We start from the raw sequence: 25,094 nt of genomic DNA, 5'->3' as shown, positions 1-25,094 counted from the left end.
AAAATTACAGGCTATGCCTCTGAAAGTTAATTGTGACTTTGCCCCTAAGATTTGCTTCTCCAGAAACAGTAAATAGCAACTATCATTTTCTTTAAGTACCGTCTACAATTTTGCTTCAGTTTGACGCTGTCAACATTTTCTTAAAAAGGAAGTAGAAAATTGGAGGCTTTTGTCATAACCATGATCACTCTTTAAATTATTTTAGTATTTTAGTTGCATATTTTTGTCATTTGAAGTTCATAAGAATTTAAGCTTTATAGACGTTTGCATAGACTTTGATGCAATTAATCATTTATATACTTATTTAATGACATATTGTATCAGGGTGGCCTGCTTTTCACCAGTCAACTGTTCATTCCACCCCTCTCCTGTTTGATATTGACAAGGATGGTGTGAGAGAAATTGCCTTGGCTACTTACAATGGTGAAGTGCTCTTCTTCAGGTAATTTTTTTTTTGTTATCGCTTGTATGATCAACTTATAGTGATTTGATCATTATTGTTTAGATAGTTGTACTCCATCATTCCAAAACTTAGATTGTCATATTTATTTCTATTTTTATTTAAGGGTTTCAGGCTACATGATGTCTGATAAATTAGAAGTACCTCGGAGGAGAGTTCGTAAAGATTGGTATGTTGGTTTGCATTCAGATCCAGTGGACCGTTCTCATCCAGATGTTCATGATGACATACTAATCCAGGAGGCTGCTGACATGATATCAATGTCACGTAAGTTAGAAATCGAATCTCTTGTATGCAGATTTTGAATGCATATATCTATTGCCGTCTAGTTTTGTCATATCTTTTAGGATGTGTTTGAATGCCTTCTAAAATTCAAATGAGCACCTTGTGTTTTTCATGACATTTTGAAGTAAAAGGTAATAATCTAGGATGATGCTGTAACGCCCCGACCCTTTATACAGCCCCAGAGTGCTGCTATACATACATAACCTGTACAAATCCTGATAACATACATAAAATATCCGCCCTAAATAGGGACATACGGGTATACCATACTGATTTGTACTTACATATATTGCGGAAAACATAAACATTCATATGGATTTTAATAGACGTACTAGAGTGTCTAACTTTTCCTTACATACATTCATCCATACGTAAAACATAAACTGTATTACATTTCCATTCTAACTCATCCTGGCTAAACAACCTAGAATTCGTACAAAACTTACGTCAGCTAATCAGACGCTACGCTCCAAAGTCTTTCTAGAAGACTAGGACCAATTTCCTTAAACTCCTGGAACAAAGGTTGTAAGATTGGGGTAAGACACTTCTCAGTAAGGAGGAAGATATTATATCAGTGTGTGATTGTACAATTATATTATTGTTTGAAAACAGTTACATAGATTGCACATTCTCAATACTGTAATGTATATATAGTACATATATAAATCCTGATAATGTATAACCCAACATCATTACAAGTGAGAGTTCTCGAGGTTAGTGTAGGGTACAGGCCCATACACTATACAATCCCTCCGCCCTGTACTTAAACCTGTGACTTTGCCTAGTAAAGCTTTTAAATCATGTATATGCATATTTAGAACACCGTCCAGTTCGAAACTGTCATAACTATGCCAGTAACTCCCCGTGGCAAGGGTTGTGCAAGAAGAAAGCACTGATCAAGCCCTATTAGTGCAGGCATTGTCAGACATCATAACATACTGCAGTCCAACTTGGCCATCACCACCCTAATCTCTTTTGACCAGTAACCCTTCTTACCAAGCCTACTACTAGGTACCCACACTGAAAAATGACTACGTGTGGTTGTACTGTACCTCGGTTTTGGCAACAGTACTGAGCCTACATAATATAAGCTTTTTAGACTTCATATACTATTGAGACAAGTTGCGGTCCCAATATCATATCATATATATAATTTACATTAAAACATAATCACCTGTGTAATTCCAGTATTTTCACAATCTCATTCATGCATACTTTCATTCATATTGTGGTAAAAACCGGCTCGTAACTTCTCGGTTTTACCCTTTTCTCATACTTGGCACGGTATCTAACCGACACCGGTTTTCTGCAATTTCTATTAACTAGTTGGAACCTTAGTCCCCATAGTTCATTTACATGCATCTCAAATCAGTATAGATTTAATTCATATCATACATCATACTTATTTGATCATATATATACATTTCATATAAACTGGTTCGTAAAATATCATTTTTGCTGCTATTAAGAGTTTCAAGCATCTCCTACTTTAGTTTTAGTGCAAATAAAGTAGTTTAAGAAATTTGGAGATCATATGCCAAAAACCCCATTTTTACCAAAATCGTAAAATCTTGAAAAACGTAAGAATCGGCATTTATACCCGGTAAAACTTTGCAAATAAGCAGTCAATAAGTACATATAAACATAAGCTACATATCTTGTGGTTTCATTTTCTATAAAAATACTGATGTAAACAAATCTCCTTACCATTATCCCGAAAACTGAAACACGAGCTTATTGACCCAAAACTACGACACGGGATCGTAAAATCTAAAAACTGAGAACAATACTTCAATATTATTCAATCTACTACATATCTACCGAAACGAAAACGAATTCAGATCCTTACTTCGATTTTAGGGAAAATCTCGAAAATCTTCAAAATGACAATCTGATCCGCTATAACTGTAGAGTTTCCTCCCCTGATCCACGCAGAAACTTCCGATCGTAGAAACAGACGATGAACGGCAAAGGATTGTAAAGAGAGAGAGAGAGAACTCGCTGGTTAGAGAGAGAGAGAGCTTTTGGGTTTTCTTACCCCTTAAGCAACCAAAAATGATATTTATAAAGCCTTTGACCGAGTCAAATTTGTCGACGAACTGGCACCTTTGTCGACGAACCACCTAGACTATTCGTGGACGAAGCTCTTCTTTCGTAGATGAACCCCATCCGGATATTTTCTTGGTTCGCTCAGTATTTCTTCGTCGACAACGCTCTGAATTTCGGCGACGAAGAACTGAAGGGACTTCGTTGATGAATATATTGGCTTCATCGACGAACCCTGCTGAAATTCCCTTTTTTACCCTTTTCTTATTTATTTTTCTTATTTACGGGTTTGAGTCTTTACAATCTCCCCTCCTTATAAGAATTTCGTCCTCGAAATTTGATAATCGATATTACACATATTCTACACTAATGGCTCAGTCCTATCGAAGAGTCGGCAGCCACCCACATAGAGGCTCCGGCCTAAGTTTATTACCCGTCCTCATATATGGCAGAGGAATACCGTGGTTACAACATAATACTTCGAGAGATTACAATATGCATACAAATTCCCCCAAAGTCATACATGCTTTACTAAACACACATACATTTACTTACATGTCCTTTTGCTTACTTCTATAACTCTAACTATCTCTGAATAAGTGAGGGTACTTCTGGCGTATCTCGGACTCTAACTCCCATGAAGCTTCCTCCACTGCATGGTTATGCCGTAATACCTTCACTAGCGATATCTCCTTAGTCCGTAACTGCTGAACTTTTTGATCTAATACCTGTATTGGTACCTCCTCATACGATAAAGTATCACTGATCTCTAGAGGTTCATAACTTAGCACGTGTGATGGATCTGACATGTACTTCTTCAGCACTGACATATGGAACACATCATGGACTCTAGATAGTGCTGGGGGTAAAGCCACCTGATAAGCTACTGAACCTATCCTTTCTAGGATCTCTAAAGGCCCAATATATTGAGAACTTAGCTTCCCCTTCTTTCCGAACTTCATCACCCCTTTCATTGGAGCAATCTTTAGGAATACCATACTTCCTACCACGAACTCTAGCTCTCGTTGGCGAGTATCAGCATAACTCTTCTGCCGACTCTGAGCTGTTTTAATTCTTTCCCTGATCAACTCAACCTTTGCAGAGACTTGCTAAATTAGTTCCGCACCCAGTATCTGCCGTGCACCTACCTGATCCCAGTATAACGGAGATCGACACCGACGACCATACAATGCCTCGTAAGGTGCCATCTCTATGCTAGCCTAGCAACTGTTGTTATACGCAAACTCAACAAGCGGTAGATATCGTGTCCAACTATCACCAAAGTCCAGTACACAAGCCCATAACATATCCTCTAACGTCTAAATAGTCCTCTCAAACTGCCCATCCATCTGCGGGTGGAAAGACGTACTGAACGTCAATTGTGATTCCTAAGCATCCTATAGACTCTTCCAAAAACGAGACATAAAACGTGGATTTCGATATGAAACAATAGAAATAGGGACACCATGGAGTCGTACAATCTCCTGCACATACAACTCTACCAGCCGATTCAGAGAATAGCCGACTCTGATTGGAATGAAATGTGTAGTCTTTGTCAGCCGATCAACTACAACCCATATGACATTCTGTCCATGCACCGCCGTAGGTAACTCCGTCACAAAATCTATCGAGATGTGTTCCCACTTCCACTTGGGGATGTCAAGTGGCTGAAGTGGTCCTGCTGGCCTCTGGTACTCTGCTTTGACCTGCTAACATGTCAGACACTGCTTTATGAAACGGGTGATCTCTCTTTTCATGTTTGACCACCAGAAAGATTCCCTCAGATTCCGGTACATCTTCGTACTGTCAAGATGTATGGTGTAGAGCGAACAATCAACCTCCAGAATGATCCATTTAATTCCATTGTCATTTGGTACACATATCGTGTTATGAAATCTCAAAATTCCATCACCAAAGATACTGAAATCCGGCTTTAAACCACTCCGAACTCCTTCCATAACCTCAACCAGCTCTGGATCTTCCTTCTGAGCTGTTCGGATCTTCTCCTATAAGTTCGGCTGTGCCACCAAGCTAGCAAGAACAACTTGGTGATTTCCTTCTACTATCTCTAAGCCCAACCTTTCCAGGTCCATACAGATCTGATGCTGAACTCCCGCTGCAGAGACTGACGCATCCACAGACTTCCGACTCAAAGCATCAGTTACCACATTTGCTTTTCTTGGGTGATAGCTAATAGTATAGTTGAAGTCCTTTATCAACTCAAGCCATCTACGTTGCCTCATGTTCAGCTCTTTTTAGGTGAAAATGTACTTAAGACTTTTGTGATCAGTAAAAATCTTGCACCTTTTACCATACAGGTAGTGACTCTAGATTTTCAATACAAACACTACAGTTGCCAATTCCATATCATGTGTCGGGTAGTTCTTCACATACTCTTTGAGTTGACGAGAAGCGTATGCAACCACCCTGCCCTGCTGCATTAGGACACAGCCGAGACTCTTCTTAGAGGCGGCACTGTAGATAACAAATCCACCATCCCCAGATGGAATAGTCAGAACCAGAGCAGTAACCAGTTGCCGTTTCAGCTCCTGAAAACTCAGTTCGCACTCATCAGTCCAGTCATACCTCACGTTCTTCCTCGTGAGTCACATCAATGGACCTGCTAAACTGGAGAACCCTTCTACAAAACGACGGTAGTAACCTGCAAGACCCAGAAAACTTCTGACTTCCTGAACATTCTTCGGTCTCGCCCAGTCCACTACTGCCTCTATCTTACTCGGATCCACTGATACTCCTTCTCTGGACACTACGTGCCCTAGAAATGCAATCTGTTCCAGCCAGAACTCGTACTTCTTCAGTTTAGCAAAAAACTTATTCTCCCTAAGCATTTGCAGTACCAGTCTCAGATGAACTTCATGCTCTGTAGCACTCCTAGAATATACTAGGATGTCATCAATGAATACCATGATGAACTAATCTAAATATTCGTGGAAAATCGGACTCATCAGATCCATAAATGCTGCAGGTGCATTAGTCAAGCCGAATGACATAACCATAAATTCGTAATGGCCATACCGAGTTCGGAAAGCTGTTTTTGGAACATCTTCCATTTTCACCTTTAGCTGGTGATACCCAGACCGTAGATCGATCTTAGCTGGTCAAACAGATCATCAATCCTGGGTAATTTGTATTTGTTCTTTATCGTCACCTTATTAAGTTCTCTGTAGTCGATGCACATTCTCATCGACCCGTTTTTTTTCTTTACAAATAGCACAGGTGCTTCCCAAGGAGAAACACTCGGTCGAATGTACCCCTTATCTAGTAGCTCTTGAAGCTGTTCTTTCAACTCTCTCAGTTCAGTTGGAGCCATACGATATGGGGCTTTTGATATCGGCGCCGTACCTGCTTTATACCAAACTCCACCTCATGATCTGGAGGTAATCCCAGCAAGTTCTCTGGGAACACATCTGGGAACTCGCACACAACAGGAATCTCCTCCAATTCACATTCCCCTGCCGGCGTGTCTTTCAAAAATGCCAGATACCCTTGGCATCCCTCCAAAAGTAATCTCCTAACCTGCAAAGCTGAGAGGATCTGTGGTGCGGAACGCACACACGACCCTAAGAATCTGAATTCCTGCTTCCCTGGAGGTCTAAACACCACTTCTCTGCTTCACCCGTCAACTTGAATGTCGCAAAGGCTACCTTCTACTTCTCAGTGCAATTCAGGATGTCTAGGATCTTCTCAATCTTTCCGATCCAATTCTTAGCTCGAATCGGATCTGCACTCCCCTACGAAGATGGGAGGTTTCAGTCGTGTGATCTGGTCGATGGAGCATCTCAACTCAGCAAGGGGACGACCTTGACCCTTATTGGTCCGAACAACCTCAGCCATAAGTTGCTGAGCGAAGTCCCGTAGCATACTAGTAGAGTCACTGCTAACCTCATGGCCAGCACCCTCACCACTACTGCCTCCAACGTTGACAGTAATATCCCTGGATTCTATCCTGAAAAGCATTTGAGGAAATCAATTAGAAGTTTAACCAACTAATACTGCAATACTATAAACTTGCTTCCCATAATAACATTCCTAGTACCGACGTACTCTAATGACTCACATTCTCATTCTAATTTGAGTTCCGCCCTTCCACTTAGAAACAACACCGTCAATAGATTGCCGTGATTTTCTGAACCCTTCGAATGATCCAGAAAAGCACAGAAGTCTGCCAATAGATTTCTGTCCTTAGGTATACTAAGCTAAACTCGAAAATCATACTCACATCCTAAATTTTGGTATAGTCTAATCTACAGAACCTAGCAACTTAAGCTCTGAGCATATCCATAACCAGGCAGTGCAATTCACATCACACTTCCGGTTGGCTATGGGTTTTGATACCAAACTGTAACGCGCCGGCCCTTTATACGGCCCCAGAGTCCTACTATACATACATAACCTGTACAAATCTTGATAACATACATAAAATACCCGCTTTAAACAGGGACATACGGGTATACCATACTGATTTGTACTTACATATATTACAGAAAACATAAACATTCATATGGATTCTAATAGACGTACCAAAGTGTCTAACTGTTCCTTACATACATTCATCCGTATGTAAAGCATAAACTATATTACATTCCCATTCTAACTCATCCTGGCTAAACAACCCAGAACTCATACAAAACTTGCGTCAGCTAACCAGACGCTACGCTCCAAAGTCTTTCTAGAAGATTAGGACCGATTTCCTGTAACTCTTGAAACAAAGGTTGTAAGATTGGGGTGAGACCCTTCTCAGTAAGGAGGAAGATATTATATCAGTGTGTGATTGTACAATTATATTCTTGTTTGAAAACAATTACATAGATTGCACATTCTCAATATTGTAATGTATATATAGTACATATATAAATCCTGATAATGTATAACCCAACATCATTACAAGTGAGAGTTCCCGAGGTTAGGGTAGGGTACAGGCTCATACACTGTAAAATCCCTCTGTCCGGTACTTAAACTTGTGACTTTGCTCAGTAAAACTTTTAAATCATGTATATGCATATTTAGAACACCGTCCAGTTCGAAATTATCATAACTATGCCAGTACTCTCCGTGGCAAGAGTTGTGCGATAAGAAAGCACTGATCAAGTCCTGTTCGTGCAAACATTGTCAGACATCATAACATATGGTAGTCCAACTTGGCCATTACCACCCTGATCCCTTTTGACCAATGACCCTTCTTACCAAGCCTACTACTAGGTACCCACACTAAAAAATAACTACGTGTGGTTGCACTGTACCTCTGTTTTGGCAACGGTATCGAGCCTATATCATATAAGCTTTTTAAGGCTTCATATACTATTGAGACAAGTTGTGGTCCCAATATCATATATATAATTTACATTAAAACATAATCACCTGTGCAATTCCAGTATTTTCACAATCTTATTCATGCATACTTTCATTCATACTATGGTAAAAACCGGCTTGTAACTTCTCGGTTTTACCCTTTTCTCATACTTGGCACGGTATCTAACCGGCACCTGTTTTCTGCAATTTTTGTTAACTACTTGGAACCTTAGTCCCCATAGTTCATATACATGCATCTCAAATCAGTATAGATTCAATTCATATCATTAGTCATACTTATTTGATCATATATATACATTTCATATAAAATGGTTCGTAAAATATCATTTCTGCTGCTATTAAGAGTTTTAAGCATCTCCTACTTTATTTTTAGTGCAAATAAAATAGTTTAAGAAATTTGGAGATCATATGCCAAAAACCCCATTTTTACCAAAACTGTAAAATCGTGAAAACCGTAAGAATCAGCATTTATACCCAGTAAAACTTTGTAAATAAGCAGTCAATAAGTACATATAAACATAAGCTACATATCCTGTGGTTTCATTTTCTAAAAAAATACTGATGTAAACAAATCCCCTTACCTTTATCCTGAAGACTGAAACAAGAGCTTATTGAGCCAAAACTACGACACGGAATCCTCAAAACCTAAAAGCCGAAGAACAATACTTCAATATTATTCAATCTACTACAAATCTACCTAAACGAAAACGAATTCAGATCCTTATCTCGATTTTAGGGAAAATCTCGAAAATCTTCTAAACGACGATTTGATCCGCTATAACTGTAGAGTTTCCTCCCCCGATCCACATAGAAACTTTCGATTGTAGAAATAGACGACGAACGGTGAAGGATCGTAGAGAGAGAGAGAGAGAGAGTGAGCTCGCTAGTTAGAGAGAGAGAGAGAGAGAGAGCTTTTGGGTTTTCTTACCCCTTAAATAACCAAAAATGATATTTATAGAGCCTTTGACTGAGTCAAATTCGTCGACAAACCGGTACCTTCATCGACGAACCACCTGGACTATCCATGGACCAAGCTCTTCCTTCGTTGACGAACCCCATCCGAATATTTTCTTGGTTCGCTTGGTATTTCTTTGTCGACGACGCTTTGAATTTCGGCGACGAAGAACTGAAGGGACTTCGTCGACGAATATACTGGCTTTGTCGACGAACCTTGCTGAAATTCCCTTTTTACCCTTTTCTTATTTATTTTCCTTATTTACGAGTGCGGGTCTCTACAAATGCCATTAAAGAAGATGGGAATATGGGATTTATTGCCAGAATTTAGGGTGAGAATGAACTCGTATTTGCTCGAAAAGCCATTGTTTTAGATATTCAATCATGACTTTTGAAATTCCCGTGTGATATAAGACCAATGTCCAACACAAAATAATATTATTTCAATTATAGGCGTACAATGCTTTTAAAAAACCTGAATAAACTAATTTATTAAATAGAATTATCTAAAAATTTTAAAATGAAGGGGAGCTTAGGAGCAACGGTAAGGTTGTCACCTTGTGACTTGGAGGTCACAGGTTCGAGGTGTGGAAACAGCCTCTTGTAAAAATGCAAGGTAAGGCTGCGTACTATAGACCCATTGTGGTCCACCCCTTCCCCGGACCCCGCATACGCTGGAGCTTTGTGCACTGGACTGCCCTTTTTGCCTAAAAATTTTAAAGATAAGATCATTATAAAAATATCATAAACAAAATAACAAAAATAGAATTAACTTTTGATGATGACTGCATGAATCTCCCTAATTGAAAGAAATGGGAACTCAACCTCAATTTAAAGCAGGCTCGGTAGTTAATATTACTTGCCTCGTCGAGTGCATTCGCAATCTGATTATCGATGGAGCTCTTTTCTGTCTTAAGCTTGGGTTTTGATCTTAGCAGTCTCCTCACAGCAGCATGAGTGGGTGATTGCTATCAAAGTGCCCTCTTTTTCCTACAATTATAGTCTAATGGAAAGATTTCAATAGGTTTTTTGAATCAAGCAGCTTGGGGGGGTCATGAGGTGGCTCACGTGGAACTGACATTTTCTTACTTATTGTTCGAATATTTGTTTGTTTTCTTAGCAATTATAGCGAGACGGGCTTGACTGGCTAAGCTGTCCGATTGTAGTTCAATGCATAATCCATAATGAAGTCGCCCAATGCATAATACATTGTTGTTTTAGGTGATAGGCTGGGTTTTGTGATTGGAGATAGATCACTATTTCAGAGGCTCAAAGTGCTATTGTGGAGAATAGGCAGATTGTGGATGCTATTTTAGTAGCATATGAGGTTGTAGAGGATGTTTGTAGAAGGAGAGATTAGGGTTTGTTTTTATAGAGGACTTTGAAAAGGCTTATGATTGACAGATTGAGTAAGTTGGAATTTTGTTTTCGGAATGCTATTTTAGTAGATAGGAGGTTGTAGAGGATGTTTGTAGAAGGAGAGAAGGGGTTGTATTCAAAGAAGACTTTGAAAAGGCTTATGATTTACAGATTGAGTAAGTTGGAATTTTCGGGATAAAAATCATTTTTTGAAGGGATTTCATGAAAGGTGGCGGTCTTGGATGAGGAGTGTTTGTCTAATCCTTCTTTGTTAGTCATTATAAGTGGAGAGCCTAAATCTTGGTTTATAGAGCTTTGAAGGGGGTTAGGCAAGAAGGTTGTCTTTCTTTTTTTTTTTGCTGGTTCTTGTGCTAGATGTCTTGAGTGCATTGGTTTATAGGGTTCTAGAGAGAGGGTTTGTGTGAGTGTTTGGAGTGGGGAGTGAGGGGATTGTGGTTTCTCATCATCAGTTTTTGTGGATGCTACTATTATTTCTTGGAACAAAATAGAGATTCTCTTTCAAATGTTCTTTCTATTTGGCAATTGTTTGAGAGGGTCCTTGGTTTAAAAATAAATTTGGGGAAGAGTGGGATAGCCTGTGTCAATTTGGTTATTTCTTGTTGGTTGGAGTTGTCTTCCTTGTTGGGTGTGATATTATTGAATAGCTTCTGGTTTATTTAGGTGTGCCTCTAAATGGTAATCCTAGGTTAGTTGGGTATTGAGATCTTGTGGTGGAGAAGGTGTCTTAAGAGGTTGGCTGGTGGAAGGGTGTTTTATTTTCTTTAGGTGCATGTATTGCCCTAATCTAGGCTTGCTTTGCTAATATTCCTCCTTATTTCTTGTCTATTAGCCTTTGATTTATTTAGGTGTGCCTTTAGATGGTAATCCTAGGTTGGTTAGGTTTTGGAATTGTGTGGTGGAGAAGGTGTCTAAGAGGTTGGATGGGTGGAAGGGTGCTTTATTTTCTCTAGATGGGCATATTACCCTAACCCCCAGGCTTGCTTAGCTAGCATTCCTCCTCATTTGTTCCTTATTTTTAGAATTTCTGTGAGGGTAGGAGGTATCCTTTAATATTTCAAAAATCATGAGAGATTTCCTTTAGTTTGGGGTGGGGGAGGAAAAGGATGGTCTGGTTAGTTGGGAACCAGTAATATTTTTCATGATAATGATCATAATAGTAATTTTTTATAGTACTTTTTGCGGTAATAATGATAATGATAATTTTTTTTATAACAAAAGAAGATATCATTAATGGAAAGAGAATTTACAAGAGGGAGAATGAGAAATCTCCCGAGACAACCTGAGACATTCCAAGACTAAACAAAAAACATAAAAAAATGCCCAAGAAAAAAATCATCCAGTCAATGTGTTCCTCTAATCTCTCTGCAGCTCCCAAAAGCTTGCCTCTTTAAAAAATCCATACCCAACACACCACAAAGAAGCCAAATACTTCAGTTTTTTTCCCAAACCAACATTTGATTTAACTTTTTCCCAGAAAATATCTGAGTATTACGTTCCATCAGTAAACCTCATAATACTGAGAAAAAGCCACACTTCCATAAAGTTGCCCTGTCCTTTTTTCTACTGTAACCTGCAAAGGATATTTCTAAAAATTCTTCCACCAAGGGAGGACAAGCCCAACTTTCTCCCATCACGCTAAAAAGCATATCCCAAATACTCCCAAGCAAATTCACATTGCAAAAGAAGGTGAGAAACTGTCTCAGAGTTCTTGTAACAGAATACAGATACATTGGGAGAGAGAGCCTTCATAGGTCTCCTAATTTGCAACAAGTTATTGGTATCTATCTTATTAAGCACGACCAACCAAATGAAAGCCTTTATTTTAGGGGGAACATTAGCCTTCCAAATAGCAGAGTATAGCGAGAAAGAAGAGTTGGAACGAATCAAAAGTTCAAAAAAATATTTGCAAGAAAATAATACTGGCTGGTCCAAAGACCAAGAATGAACGTCCCTCCCTGAAGAAAGATTACTCCCACTCAATAAAGATGACAATTCTAGTGTCTCCCTATCATTCAAAGGTCTCCTAAAATGAAGATTCCAAGAAACTAAAGGACTATTCAATTTATCAACAAAAAAAGAAGTGGCTATATTTTGTTCAGAACTAGATGAGGGAAAGTAGTAGTTAAAATGGTGCATTTCCCAGCCAAGGGTCTTTCCAAAAATGAATATGAGAACCCCTCCCTACCCTCAAGTTTAGTGTTGAGGGATGAAAGAAGGATGAATCTGAGAAATGGATTTCCATGGGCTCCCCAAAGAACATCTTAAAATATCATGGGTATCCCACCTGTTCTCATCCATCCCAAACTTACTTTTTACTACTTTATGCCAGAGGGACGATTCTTCTAGAGGGAGATAATCATAGTGATAATAACAAATAATGATATGCATTATTAGTATTAGTAAATGTGTCATGTGCATTGCATGTGAATAATATTATGTTAAATATTTTTATAATTTTTAATAAAGTTAAGATATATATTTTTGAAAAATTAATAATATACTGTCATAATTTGATTTAAATTATGAATATTCAAAATTATTGATAAAAATTTATATTTTGTTTAAGATTATAAAATATAAATGTAGACTTGAGATACTATTATGACACTGTGTAGATGCATAGACAAGAAAAATATTAAAAATATAGGGTATGATATGATAGGAATGTTCTAATTAACATTATGCAAAATATTAAATTGATATTTATACATCATTATAGATAAAAAAAAAAAATTTAATAAACAACATTTTATTATTTATTATTTCATAAAAGAATTGATGTATGACTTCTTCCATAAAACATATTAATAAATTTATTGCAATTTCTAAATTGTGATTTTCTACCTAAAATATTTATAGTTATTATTTTTTGTTTATTTAATGCTCAAGTAATGATTCTTTTAAATTTCAAATTGATTAGTTGAGGGTACTTCTAACTCTATAATATTATTTCTAAAATTTATTTTCAGAAGTGTTTATTTATAGTAGTTTTTATCTTAATGATGTTAACTTATTATTATTATTATTATTATTTTGATTGGAAAAGAAGAATTTCATTAATAGAATAAGAATACACGGCTAGGACAATAAGACATCTCCTTAAATAGTATGGAAAATCCAGATAAAAAACACAAAGAAACAACTGGAAAACTGAAAAAACAAGAGATAAAACCAACACGAACAGACACTCCCAACACATAATGCCATTCACACTGAATATCAGAAAAGCTTTCTCCCTTAAAATTCCTCTGCGCCACACACCAAAGAGAAGCCAAGTAATGTATCTTTTCGCAAATTAGCAAATGAGGCTACTTCTCCCTCCTAGAAAAGTATGAGCATTATGCTTCGTCCACAACCCCCAAATGACTGCCAAAAAAGCACATTTCCAGAGGGCTGCCCTTTCCTTTTTCCTGCCAAAACCAACGAAGGAAACTGCCAAAAAGTCCTCCACTGCCTCTGAACTCACCCAACATTCGCCTAAAATACCAAATAGCTTATTCCACACCCTCCAAGCATAATCACAATGAATGAACAAATGCAATGCAGATTCTGAATAATTAAAACAAAGAGCTCAAACATCTGGAGATAGTGCCTTCAAAGGCCACCTAACCTGCAGCAAGTTATTGGTATTAATTCTATCAAGTGCTGATTTTAAAGGGGAATTTGGCCTTCCAAATGGATCTATAGAGAGGAAAATGTAAATTAGACCTATTCAGAAACTCACAAAAAGATTTTCAAGAGCAAACCCCTGAAGGATCCAAAGGCCAAGACCATTAGCCTCCTCTAAAGAAAAATGACAGTCATTCAACAAGACTAGCGTAGAAAAATAGCTCTACCATCTCCCTATTGTTTAATGATCTACGAAAATGGAAATCCCAAGAAGGCAAAGGACCAACTGGATCAAAAACAAAAGAAGAAATGGAATCATCATCCTGCCCTGCACTCGCGAAAAAGGCGTGGAGAAGAGGTGGACAAAACTGCATTCCCCAACCAAGGATCTTTCCAAAAATGGATATTACTAGCTCTTCCCAGTAGGAGTTTAATAGGGGGCATGAATGTTAGACTTATTATTATAGTAATCAGAATACTGAAAAATAAATAAATAATAATAACAATTTCTTACTAGAGGAATGAATGGCAAGGATATATTTGTACCATAAAGTTGGATTCCCTCAGGAGCCAAAGATTACCTCAGGAAGAGGTGGGTTTTGAATACCCATGTTTTGAGTAGATATTGCATTCAAAGGCATACAGATTTCTATAGAGGGTTTCCATGGGTTCCCAGCGTGGACATCCAACATCCTAGATATCGTATTCCAAGATTCCTACAAGGTGACCCAAGAAAATGCAAGATGAATGGAGGAAAAGTACTTTAATATTTGTATACAAAAATAAAGGAGAAATTTAAAATTGTAATAACTGTTGGGGAATTAAACTTATGATGGAAGTAATCAAAAATAAAGTACTTGTTTAAAAAAGTGCTTAAAATAAGTATTTGTGTAAAAAAAAAAAAAAAACTATTTAGCTCTTCTGGATGAGTACTTATTGGAAAAAAAAAAATTCCAAAATTACTTTTTTGGAGCAAAAATAAGTGGTTTTGGAGAAGTAATCAAGCCTTTTTGCTTCTTGGCCTTGCCAGTCCATTTCTTATGCTGGGGAGCTGGAGTTGATTAAATCAGTGGTTTAGGGAGTTGAATGTTTTTGCCTTGCAATTTTCCCCATTCAGAAATCAGTTTTGAATCACTTGGTCAGACTTTGTAGAACTTTTCTGTGGGTGGGGGGGGGTGGGGGGTGGAGGGTAGGAAAAGGCCCCTGGTGGCTTGGAAAGAAATTTGTTTGCCTAAGGAAGAGGGAGGTCTTGGGTTGGTTGATCTTGAAATTTGGAATATAACTCTTCTTTCCAAAGCTTTATGGAATATACATGACAAGAAGGATTCGTTGTGGTCAAAATGGGCGAACCAAGTTTATCTGAGGGGTGGTAGCATTTGGGAGGTCAGTCCAAAACATGAAGACTCCCCCCTAATCAAAAAAATTGTGGGGATTAAGAATTTGATTTTGCAGGAATTCAGGGATACTGAGAATGCAGATAAACAGCTTAGACAATGGGTTTTGGGTGATCAGTTAAACAGCTCAAAGGCTTACCAGTTCTGGAGAGTTAAAAGTCAGAAGGTACAGTGGCTCTCAGTTGTTTGGAAGTCTGGTTGCACTCCCAAATACTCTTTTATGCTATGGCTATGTTCTAAGGGTAAACTTCCTACTAGTGATAAATCTCAGCTGGTGGGTTTGGATCCTGTTTGTGTGCTCTGCAGTTCTGAAACAGAACCTTTGGATCACATTTTCTTCAAGTGCAGAGTGTCAAGTTCAGCGTGGAGTCTTTTGAAGGACTGGTTGGGAATGGGATCAATGACAACAGTTAAAGCTGCTCTTAAATGGCTTCATAAGGAAGCTAAAGGCACTGGTATTCAGGCTGCTTCAAAGAGAATCTGCTTGGTTACCACGGTTTACTTCTTATGGCACTTTCGAAATAAAAGAAAATTTGAAGGCTCCATCACGTCCCCTGAAGGGATTGTTAAGGTGATTCAGACACAAACCTATAGAATCCTATATGACAAATTTCCATTACTGCTAAATCAGTGCTGGAACTAGAATTCTGGTTGGGAGCTCTTCACTTTCAGATGTTCTGTTCAGAATCCTGGACTTGTTTTTGTTCTTTTGGTTGTTGCCTTGCTCTAGGCTTTTGATGTAACTTTGTTACTTGCAGTGGGTGGCCTTTATAGCTTATCCTTTTGATTGGATTGCTTTGCAATTGTGCTGGAGATTTGGCTTCCCTTTTGCCTGGGTATGCCCATTGGATATTGGACATACCCATTTGATCAATATCCCTTTACTGATAAAAAAAAAAAAAAAAAAAGTAGCTACTGTTTGTAGACGGTGGCATACTTGTAAATTTAAACAATTTATGAGCATGACTGTCATTTTACTAATTAAAAATTGATGACAAATTATAAAAATATTATTAAAAAGAATATTATAAACATAGATTAATAATAAGATTATTTTCAATTAGAAAATAAAAATCATTCATAGTTCTATTTATAGAAAATATAAGAAGTGTGAATTGAAAATTATAATAAATATAAACATTAAATATTTTGTTAATTGGAAAAATTAAAAATGTTAATTAAAGATATTAATTATAAAATTTTAATTAAAAATTTAAATAATTTTTTAATTAGACTATATTTACAGTTTTAATTAACAATGTTAACTTTTAATTAGTTTTTTAATTACACAATATCAAAAAGGTTAATTAACATAAATATTAATTAGTAAGTTTTAATTAAAATATTAATATCAGAAAATATTTAAAATTTTTTATAACTGTTTACTAAAAATGTCAATAATTTTATTATTAGTTAATATTAAAAATTTCTATTAAAAGTGTTAATTAACATAAACATTGATTAATCCATTAATTAGAGAATATCAAAATTTTAATTGAAATATTAATTAAAATTGTTAGCATGATTTAATAAGTATAAAATATTTAAAATTTTAATTTTAATTTTTAATTAACAATGTTAATTGAAAATTTCAGTTACTTTATTAATTATACAATATTCAAAATGTCAATTAAAAATGTTAATTAGCATAATTTTTGATTAATTTTTTAATAAAAAAATTTAAATGTGAATTATAAATTAGTAATTATCTCATTAAAATAAATATTTATTAGGAAATTTAAAATATTAATATTGGAAAATATCTAAATTTTTATGAGAAGTGTTAACTAAAAATGTTAATTTTATAATTAGATAATGTTAAATACATATTTTAATTATTATAAAATATTGAAATTTTTAATTTAAATTGTTAATTAAAAGTGTTAATTGAAAATATCAGTTACTTTATTAATTAGACAATATTCAAAATGTCAATTAAAATGTTAATTAACATAAAAAAATTGATTAATTTTTTAATAAAATATTTAAAATGTTAATTATAAATTATAAATTATTTAATTAACATAAATATTTATTAAGAAATTTAAAATATTAATATTGGAAAATATTTAAATTTTTATTAGAAGTGTTAGCTAAAAATGTTAATTGTATAATTAGATAAGTTAAAAATGTCATTTAAAAATATTAATTAACATAGACGTTTATTAATCTATTAATTGGACAATATCAAAATCTTAACTACAAATATTGAGTATAAAATATTAATTAAAATTGTTAACATAATTTAATAATTAGAAAATATTTGAAATTAATATTTAAAATTGTTAATAAAAAATGTTAATTGAAAATTTCAATTACTTTGTTAATTAGAAAATATTGAAAATGTAAAAAAAATGTTAATTAACATGAGCATTAATTAATTTTTTAATAAAAAAATATTAAAATGTTAATTATAAATAGTAATTATGTTAACATAATTTAATAATTGTATATTATTTATATATATTATAATATATGATTTATATGTTGAAATGTTATTATATTATTCACATGCTAATAATATATATTCACACAATACTATAATCTGGAAAAGAAAATTTATTATTAAAAAGAAGAAAGCATTGTTGGCAAATTGGAGGTGCAAGACCCTGTCCCAACACCACCTTCTTTGTAGTGACTTTTTGGATTTGGAAAAAAGTTGTCAATCAATTAAAGCAAAATGTAATATTCATATAAAGTAGCTCCAGATATGAATTCTTTGAAATTTATAAATATTAAGTTTAAATCTAGTATTTGCAATGTGAAGACATTAAAGAGAATGTTCAAGTGCTCTATCTGACCGAAAATTACTTTGAGAACCCATTTTCCGCTTCTTGCCTTTAATTCAATGGCCTCTTTCATCACCCTTATTTCTTCAAAGACAACTCCAATTGTTGGCCTCCCCTCACTTTGAACCATGCATAATACTTTGGGCTTGTAAATGTATATTTTTTTATCCGCAAAGAGAATTTTATTAAAAGAGCATCAAGGGGATGCCAACTCAGTACTGCAAACAAAAAAAGATCACCCACCCTGCGAAGTGTGACAAAATCAAGAATTATAATAGGTTCATTCAAAAATTGTGCCAGCTGGTAGTAGCAACTACTAATCTCTATTAATCCATAGGGGTGTAGTCCTTTGAAGGCTCCCATATTTCTTTCCTTCCAAACACACCAAAATATGTTAAGGGGGATGTGGATCAAAGCCTTCCTCTTCTATTTGGTGCCTGGGATACCCTTCCAAGCCCATAACTCATCTCCAACAGAGCTGGCAGTGGCCCATTGCTGCCTGGTCAAGGAGAAGGTCATGGTCCAAAGGTTCTAGTCCAGTGGAGTGCGGGAGGATGTGGTCTACGAATTCAGCATTAACCATTCATAGAAAACACCTTTTGACAAGGGGGCAGCCCACCTTTCTGCAAGTTATCAAGGGTTAAAACATTCTGGTGCATTGCCTCCCAAGTATGAAAAGCTGCCTTTGTGGGAGCTGCTGTTTTCCAGATGTGATTCCCAGGGAGGTTGCCACTGTTTGCTCCCAGTGGGGAGAGTTCCTATTAAAAAAATTGACCGTGAATCTACCATTACCATCCAGGATCCATTTTGGTACATTGGTAATGTTCTGGTGCCAGAACTTGTACGAACTGCTATAAAAGTCAATGAGGTGATCAAGTTCCCAATCAGGAACTTATGTAATCAACGGAATGCTCCAAAAGGTCCTTGATTTGAAATCTGAAGATGTTGATTGAGGAGGGCTTCCTTATTGCAGCCAAGCTGAAAATGGGAGGAAATTTAGCACTTTGGGCCCTTTGGCCACAACAAACATTGTGCCAAAAGTAAACATTGCCCCCCGTTCTCCACTTGAAAGCTGATATAGGGGGAAAATTGTCTCAGCCTTTCCTGATGTATTTCCAAATTCCAACTCTGTAGAGTCCTCGTATGGCGTGAGTGATCCATTCATTGAGCTAGAGCCTATATTTAGAAGCAATGACTCCACGTTGAAGGTGATCTTTTTCCTTCATGAATCTCCATAGCCATTTCCTAAGAAGGGTTTATTGTAAGCACAGTAGTCAGAGGCGCGAGGCGAGCCGAGGCGCAAAGGGTCTTTGAAGCCGAGGCGCGAGGCGCGAGGCGAAGGCGCGCGCCTCACGAAGGTGAGGCGCACAATTATTAAAATGGTGTAAAATATCTATTTGGGGTAATTTATATATGAACATATGAATATCTAGTCATATTAGAATTTAAAATGTCAAAACATTCAATAAAAAAATTGGAAATTTAATAAAATTGCCAAGACAAAGCCCAAAAGCCTCAACAATTCAACATAGTTCAACATCAAAAGAAAAGAGTACAATAAAAGATTTCAAAATATAAAATCTAAAAATCCTCCTCAATCATCACTCATCACTCATCATCAACTAGGTCGGTGAAGATATCATCATCTTCCTCTTCATCATTAGAACTGTTTTCTCCAACATCTTTTTCCTCTTCTGTCTCCTCTGCATTATCCACTTGGATTTCATCCTCATCTACAAGTTCCAACATTGTGGTCCGACCCCTAGCAGTGGTTGCACTACTAGATGAAGCTCTTCCTCTTCCTTTAGACGATGATGGCATATTTGTACTTATTCTTGATCTAGTGTGATGTGGGGGGTTATTTAGTCCAGCGGCTCTAGCAACAGAATCCCAAGTCAAATTATCATCTTCAAACACAAGTTCATCATCCTCATCAGAATCACCATCCATCCTACCAATCAACCACTCATTACTATCATCAATGTCCTTCAGGAGGATGGGATCAATGGTGTCACGTTTGTCGTATCGACGCCTCAGAGTTCGATTATATTTCACAAATACCAAATCATTCAAGCGTTGCTGGGATAGCCTATTTCTCCTTTTGCTATGAAGCTGCAAAAAGTTTACAGTAATATGGTTAATAATGATTCTAAAAAGCAGTAGATTGGTAGTTCTTGTTCTTTAATAATTAATCCATGATATACTAATGACTTACATGTTGGAATATGCTCCAATTTCTTTCGTAGCCAGTAGCACTACACGTGAGGCTAAGAATTTTCACAGCAAACTTTTGCAAGTTTGGAGTTGTTGATCCATATGCCATCCACCATTGCGCTGTTATAAAATAAATTTTAAATGAATACCTACTAGGTAAATAGCAAAAATAATTTTCAAAAATGAAGAGGTAGTACAAATGCCACTTTACCTGGTGCTTTTGTCTTCCTTTGTCTCACTGCCAAACTAATTCCAAAGACGCCACTAGCGGCATTGTATTTTTCCAACTCACTTGAAACTTTATCTTGCATTTCAATAGTTGGCAGTAACCTTCCAACACATTTGTACAAACCCGACATAATTTCTTCATCTTGCAAAATGTTGGGGTTTGAATAGAAAAATTCTGGATTCAAGTAGTGTGCAGCTGCATGCAACGGTTGATGGAGTTGGCATCCCCACCTCGTATCAATAATTTCAAATGCCTCCTTGAATTTATCCTCTCTCTCACCAAAAGCCTTAGCTATGGCTTCCTTAGCCCTATCCATTGCTTCATAAATATATCCCATTGCAGGCTTCTTTTCCCCATCAACCAAACGGAGTACACGAACAAGTGGACCTGTTAACTTAAGAGCATAAACGATGGTACTCCAAAAAGTAGGCATCAAAACAATAGTAGCTGCTCTTTTGCCAGCCGCCTCCTTTGCCCATTTAGTAGTATTCCAATCTTCAGAAGTAAACATCTTCCTCAAGTTATTCTTTTGAAGATGGATTGAACGAAGAGTGATGAAGGCAGTTGCAAATCTTGTAACTGCAGGTCTTAGCAACTCCTTTCCTCCAGTGAATTGTCTCATCAAGTTGACAACGCCAACACGATTATAGATATAGCCATTCAAAAAAATTGCCCTTTTCAAAGTTGCATGAATTGAAGGCATCTTCCCAATATCCTCCAAAATTAAATCAATGCAATGAGCAGCACACGGTGTCCAATATAAATGTGGCCTCTTTGCTTCCAACAATCTCCCTGTTGAAAAATCAAGGAATGAAGCCATGAAAATATTAAAATAAACAATATATACACTATAGAAAGTAGTTCTAAAAATAAGTTCTTACCTGCTGCAACATAGTTTGACGCATTGTCAGTTACCACTTGAATCACATTTGATTCTCCAATTTCTTCGACCATCTCATCAAGTAATCTATACATTCTATCTGCATTCTTGACAATATTAGAAGCATCAATAGACTTGATGAATACTGATCCCCTTGGAGAGTTCACTAAAAAGTTGATTATGTCTTTATTAGCAACTGAATCTCTCCAACCATCAGACATAATTGAGCAGCCATATTTTGTCCATTCCTCCTTATGGACCTTCAACAACTCTTTCATTCGACTGACTTCCTCCTTTAGGTAAGGAACTCTCACTTCATGATAGCTAAGTGGCTTTATTCCAGGACCATATTGTCCAATCGATTCAAGTGCCACTGCAAAGCTGCTCAAACGTACAGCATTAAATGGTATCCCAGCATCATACATCCACCTAGCAAAATCTCCCATTGCCTTTTTTCTAAGTTCTTTTTTGCACGCTTCATTTATTGATGTTTGCTTCATCTTCCCTTCTTTCCTAGCTTGAATCGCTTTCTTTGGATCGGGAGTAAAAAACAAGTCTATAGGCCCCTTCTGTTTTGGTTTCTTCAAGTTGGATTGGTATGATCTTTTACTTCCATCACTAGTAAACACTCTCTTGCCACGAATGTCAATTTCTTGAACTTCATCTTCTTCATCTTCACCGTAATGATCTATATCATCAAAGTCGGGCAATAACTCATTTTCCTCCTTTTCCATATCTTTCTTCAACATATACTCTTTAATCTCCTCACGTACATGAGTAGGGCACTTAGAGCATTCTTTCACATTTCGAAATCCTCCGACAATGTGTTGTTTTGCTCGAAATATTCCTCCCCTTGTGACTTTAGCACAAAAATTGCAAGTCAAATTATTTCTATTTTTTTTATCCTCCAAATGTGCATACTTCCATGCGGGATCTTTCTTTGACGAGGCCTCACATCCAGAACTAGAATCCATTTAAGATTTTAGACTTGGTATCCCGTATCCTAACTGAAAAAAACAATGCATCATATATTTATAATTTAAGACTTACATAATGCATTTCCAAATAAATTAAAAAACAGTACCTAAATTTCAATAAAAAGAATAAATATTATGTATTAGTTATAATTTATAAACTTACATTAATTAAACTAAATATTATAAATTAAAAAACAGTAGCTAAATTTCTGTAAAAAAAATAAATATTATGTATTAGTTATAATTTGTAAGCTTACATTAATTAAATTTAATATTATAAATTAAAAAACAGTAGCTAAATTTCTGTTAAAAATATACATATTATGTATTAGTTATAAATTGTAAGCTTACATTAATTGAAGTTAATATTATAAATTAAAAAACAGTAGCTAAATTTCTGTGAAAAAAATAAATATTATGTTATTAGTTATAATTTATAAGCTTACATTAATTAAACTAAATATTATAAATTAAAAAACAGTAAGCTTACATATAAAGAAGAAGAAGAAGAAAAAAAGCAGGCAGCCGTCAGCAGTCAGCAGCACGCAGCAAGCATGCAGCAGGAAGAAGAAGAAGAAGAAGAAGAAGAAGAAGAAGAAGAAGAGAAGCAGCAACAGAAGAAGAAGAAGAAGAAGAAGAGAAGAGAAGCAGCAGGCAGCGGGACGCAAGCAACAGCAGCAGCAGAAGAAGAAGAAGAAGAAGAAGAAGAAGAAGACTTACAAAGGTTCGAAGTGTTGAAGGCGACGTGACGAACTCACGTCGTGCTCGAAGGCAGTCAAACGAACTCACGACTGCTTCGAAGGCAGGCAGACGAACTCGCGAGGGCTCCGGCTGGTTCGAAACAAAGTTGCGCAGGTCGTGCTTCTTCAAAATGTCGAAGATGAACTCACGATCCTGGTCGAAGCTCGAAGACGAAGTCGCGAAGGCTTCCGGCTGGTTCAAAGGCTCGCAAACGAACTCACGAAGGGCTTCGAAGGGTCGAAAGGGGCTAGGGCTCTGTTCGTTTGTCTCCTTTAAATGGCTTAAAAATACACAAGGCGCGCCTCACTGCGCCTCGCGCTTCACTGCGCCTCGTCTCGCCTCGTCTCGCCTCTTGCAGGTCGCCTCGCCTCACCTGATATGAGGCGGCGAACTCATCGCCTCACTGCGCCTTGCGCCTGAGGCGCGCTTTTAACTACTATGATTGTAAGTATGGAGGTATTTCAGCCTCAGGCTTCCCAAACGAATAGATTGTTTAACCATTTCCTCTTACCCAAGGTAATGTTCATTGGTAATGTTCTGGTGCCGGAACTTGTACAAACTGCTGTAAAAGTCAATGAGGTGATCAACTTCCCAATTAGGAACATATTTTATCAACGGAATGTTCCAAAAGGTCCTTGATTTGAAATGTGAAGATGTTGATTGAGGGCATCCTTATTGCAAGCCAAGCTTAAAATGGGAGGAAATTTAGCACTTAGGGCCCTTTGGCCACAACAAACGTTGTACTAGTAAGCATCGTGAGTGGACTAAGAAAAAAAGGGGTTGATTTTGAGGAGTAGGATTTGAGAAATAGGGTTTTACAGGCATGATGGCTAGGTAGAATTTGGGGAAGATCCTGATTGGGATAAGTGTAGGGGTTCATTGTCATACTAAGGTATTGGGGCCCCCTAACTTTCTTCTGGATGTGATGTCTCACAAAAACAATGAAATTGCTCATATTCTCAGCATAGAATAATTCATAGTTCTTTCTTCTCTTGGCATGGCATTTTGCATTTCCTTAAACAACGTGAAACAAACGCAATCTTATCTTTTGAGGTTGTGACCCTGTATTAGTACACACATTGCTATTTACTAGGAGAGAAGATACTATAGTGAAGAAAACTTAAGGTAGACCACCTTTACACAATCATCTTGATGAACTTCATTTATAATGACATTGGATGTGTAGCTAGAAGTTAATTGAGTCACAAATGCAATGGTAATGCAAGTTCTTAAATATTGCAGAAAAAATAAGTCTCATTTTTTATTTTAAAAAATTAAACAAATATTTTATGAAACTACAGTTTCTGTACGTGTGTATGTATGTACACACACAAAGAAATGTATGGTCTTAAGGATGTCTATTAAATCTGTTACTTTCTAGTCCTAATTTACTCTTTTTGTGAATATTTATTGAATAGTTTCCTTGATTTTAGCTTGTAAACAAGTGGTGGAGTGAATTATCAATTATTTCTTGTACATAGATTGAGCTAGATTTTTCCACTCGTCTTGTCTTTGCACCATTCTTTATCTTTTCAATGTGTCAATAATTAGCTTAATGCATGAAAGTTATATTAGCCTCACACTATTTGAGTGTACTTATGCAGTAACTTCTCTTTAAGGCCCAGTATCATGTGTTTAACTGGAGCCGTATCTGTTTAGAGGCCACTTTGTATAAAATTGAAAGAATAATTTTTGCATGATTATACATGTGTTTAATTAGTAAAGTTCCAATAGAAATTCAATTAGAAATGAATTACTCTTGTACCATACTGGCTTCGGGAGATTGATTCTGCAGAAGATCTGGG

General features: G+C 36.4%; 2 protein-coding genes across 2 annotated transcripts in view; one reads left to right on the top strand and one right to left on the bottom strand.

Moving 5' to 3' along the window:
• The window catches only part of LOC131167635 (protein DEFECTIVE IN EXINE FORMATION 1), a 69,374-nt gene that overhangs the window by 1,931 nt on the left and 42,349 nt on the right, over window positions 1-25,094 (top strand). Inside the window, exons 4-5 of the mRNA XM_058126429.1 lie at window positions 325-442; window positions 567-727. Of these exons, the coding sequence (XP_057982412.1) occupies window positions 325-442; window positions 567-727 (279 nt within the window). The remainder of the gene's footprint in view (window positions 1-324; window positions 443-566; window positions 728-25,094) is intronic.
• Window positions 19,717-23,740, bottom strand: LOC131167636 (uncharacterized). The gene is made up of 4 exons (XM_058126430.1): window positions 21,573-23,740; window positions 20,674-21,483; window positions 20,464-20,582; window positions 19,717-20,360 (listed from the first exon to the last, which is right to left on the bottom strand). The coding sequence occupies exons 1-4, from the start codon at window positions 22,543-22,545 to the stop codon at window positions 19,857-19,859; spliced, it is 2,406 nt and encodes an 801-aa protein (XP_057982413.1). The 5' UTR covers window positions 22,546-23,740; the 3' UTR covers window positions 19,717-19,856.

The sequence above is a fragment of the Malania oleifera genome, chromosome 11 (assembly GCF_029873635.1).
Source record: "Malania oleifera isolate guangnan ecotype guangnan chromosome 11, ASM2987363v1, whole genome shotgun sequence".
In the NCBI taxonomy this organism is placed as follows: Eukaryota; Viridiplantae; Streptophyta; class Magnoliopsida; order Santalales; family Ximeniaceae; genus Malania; species Malania oleifera.
The sequence above is the reverse complement of the archived record's forward strand: the minus strand, read 5'-3'. Positions and strand labels throughout refer to the sequence as shown.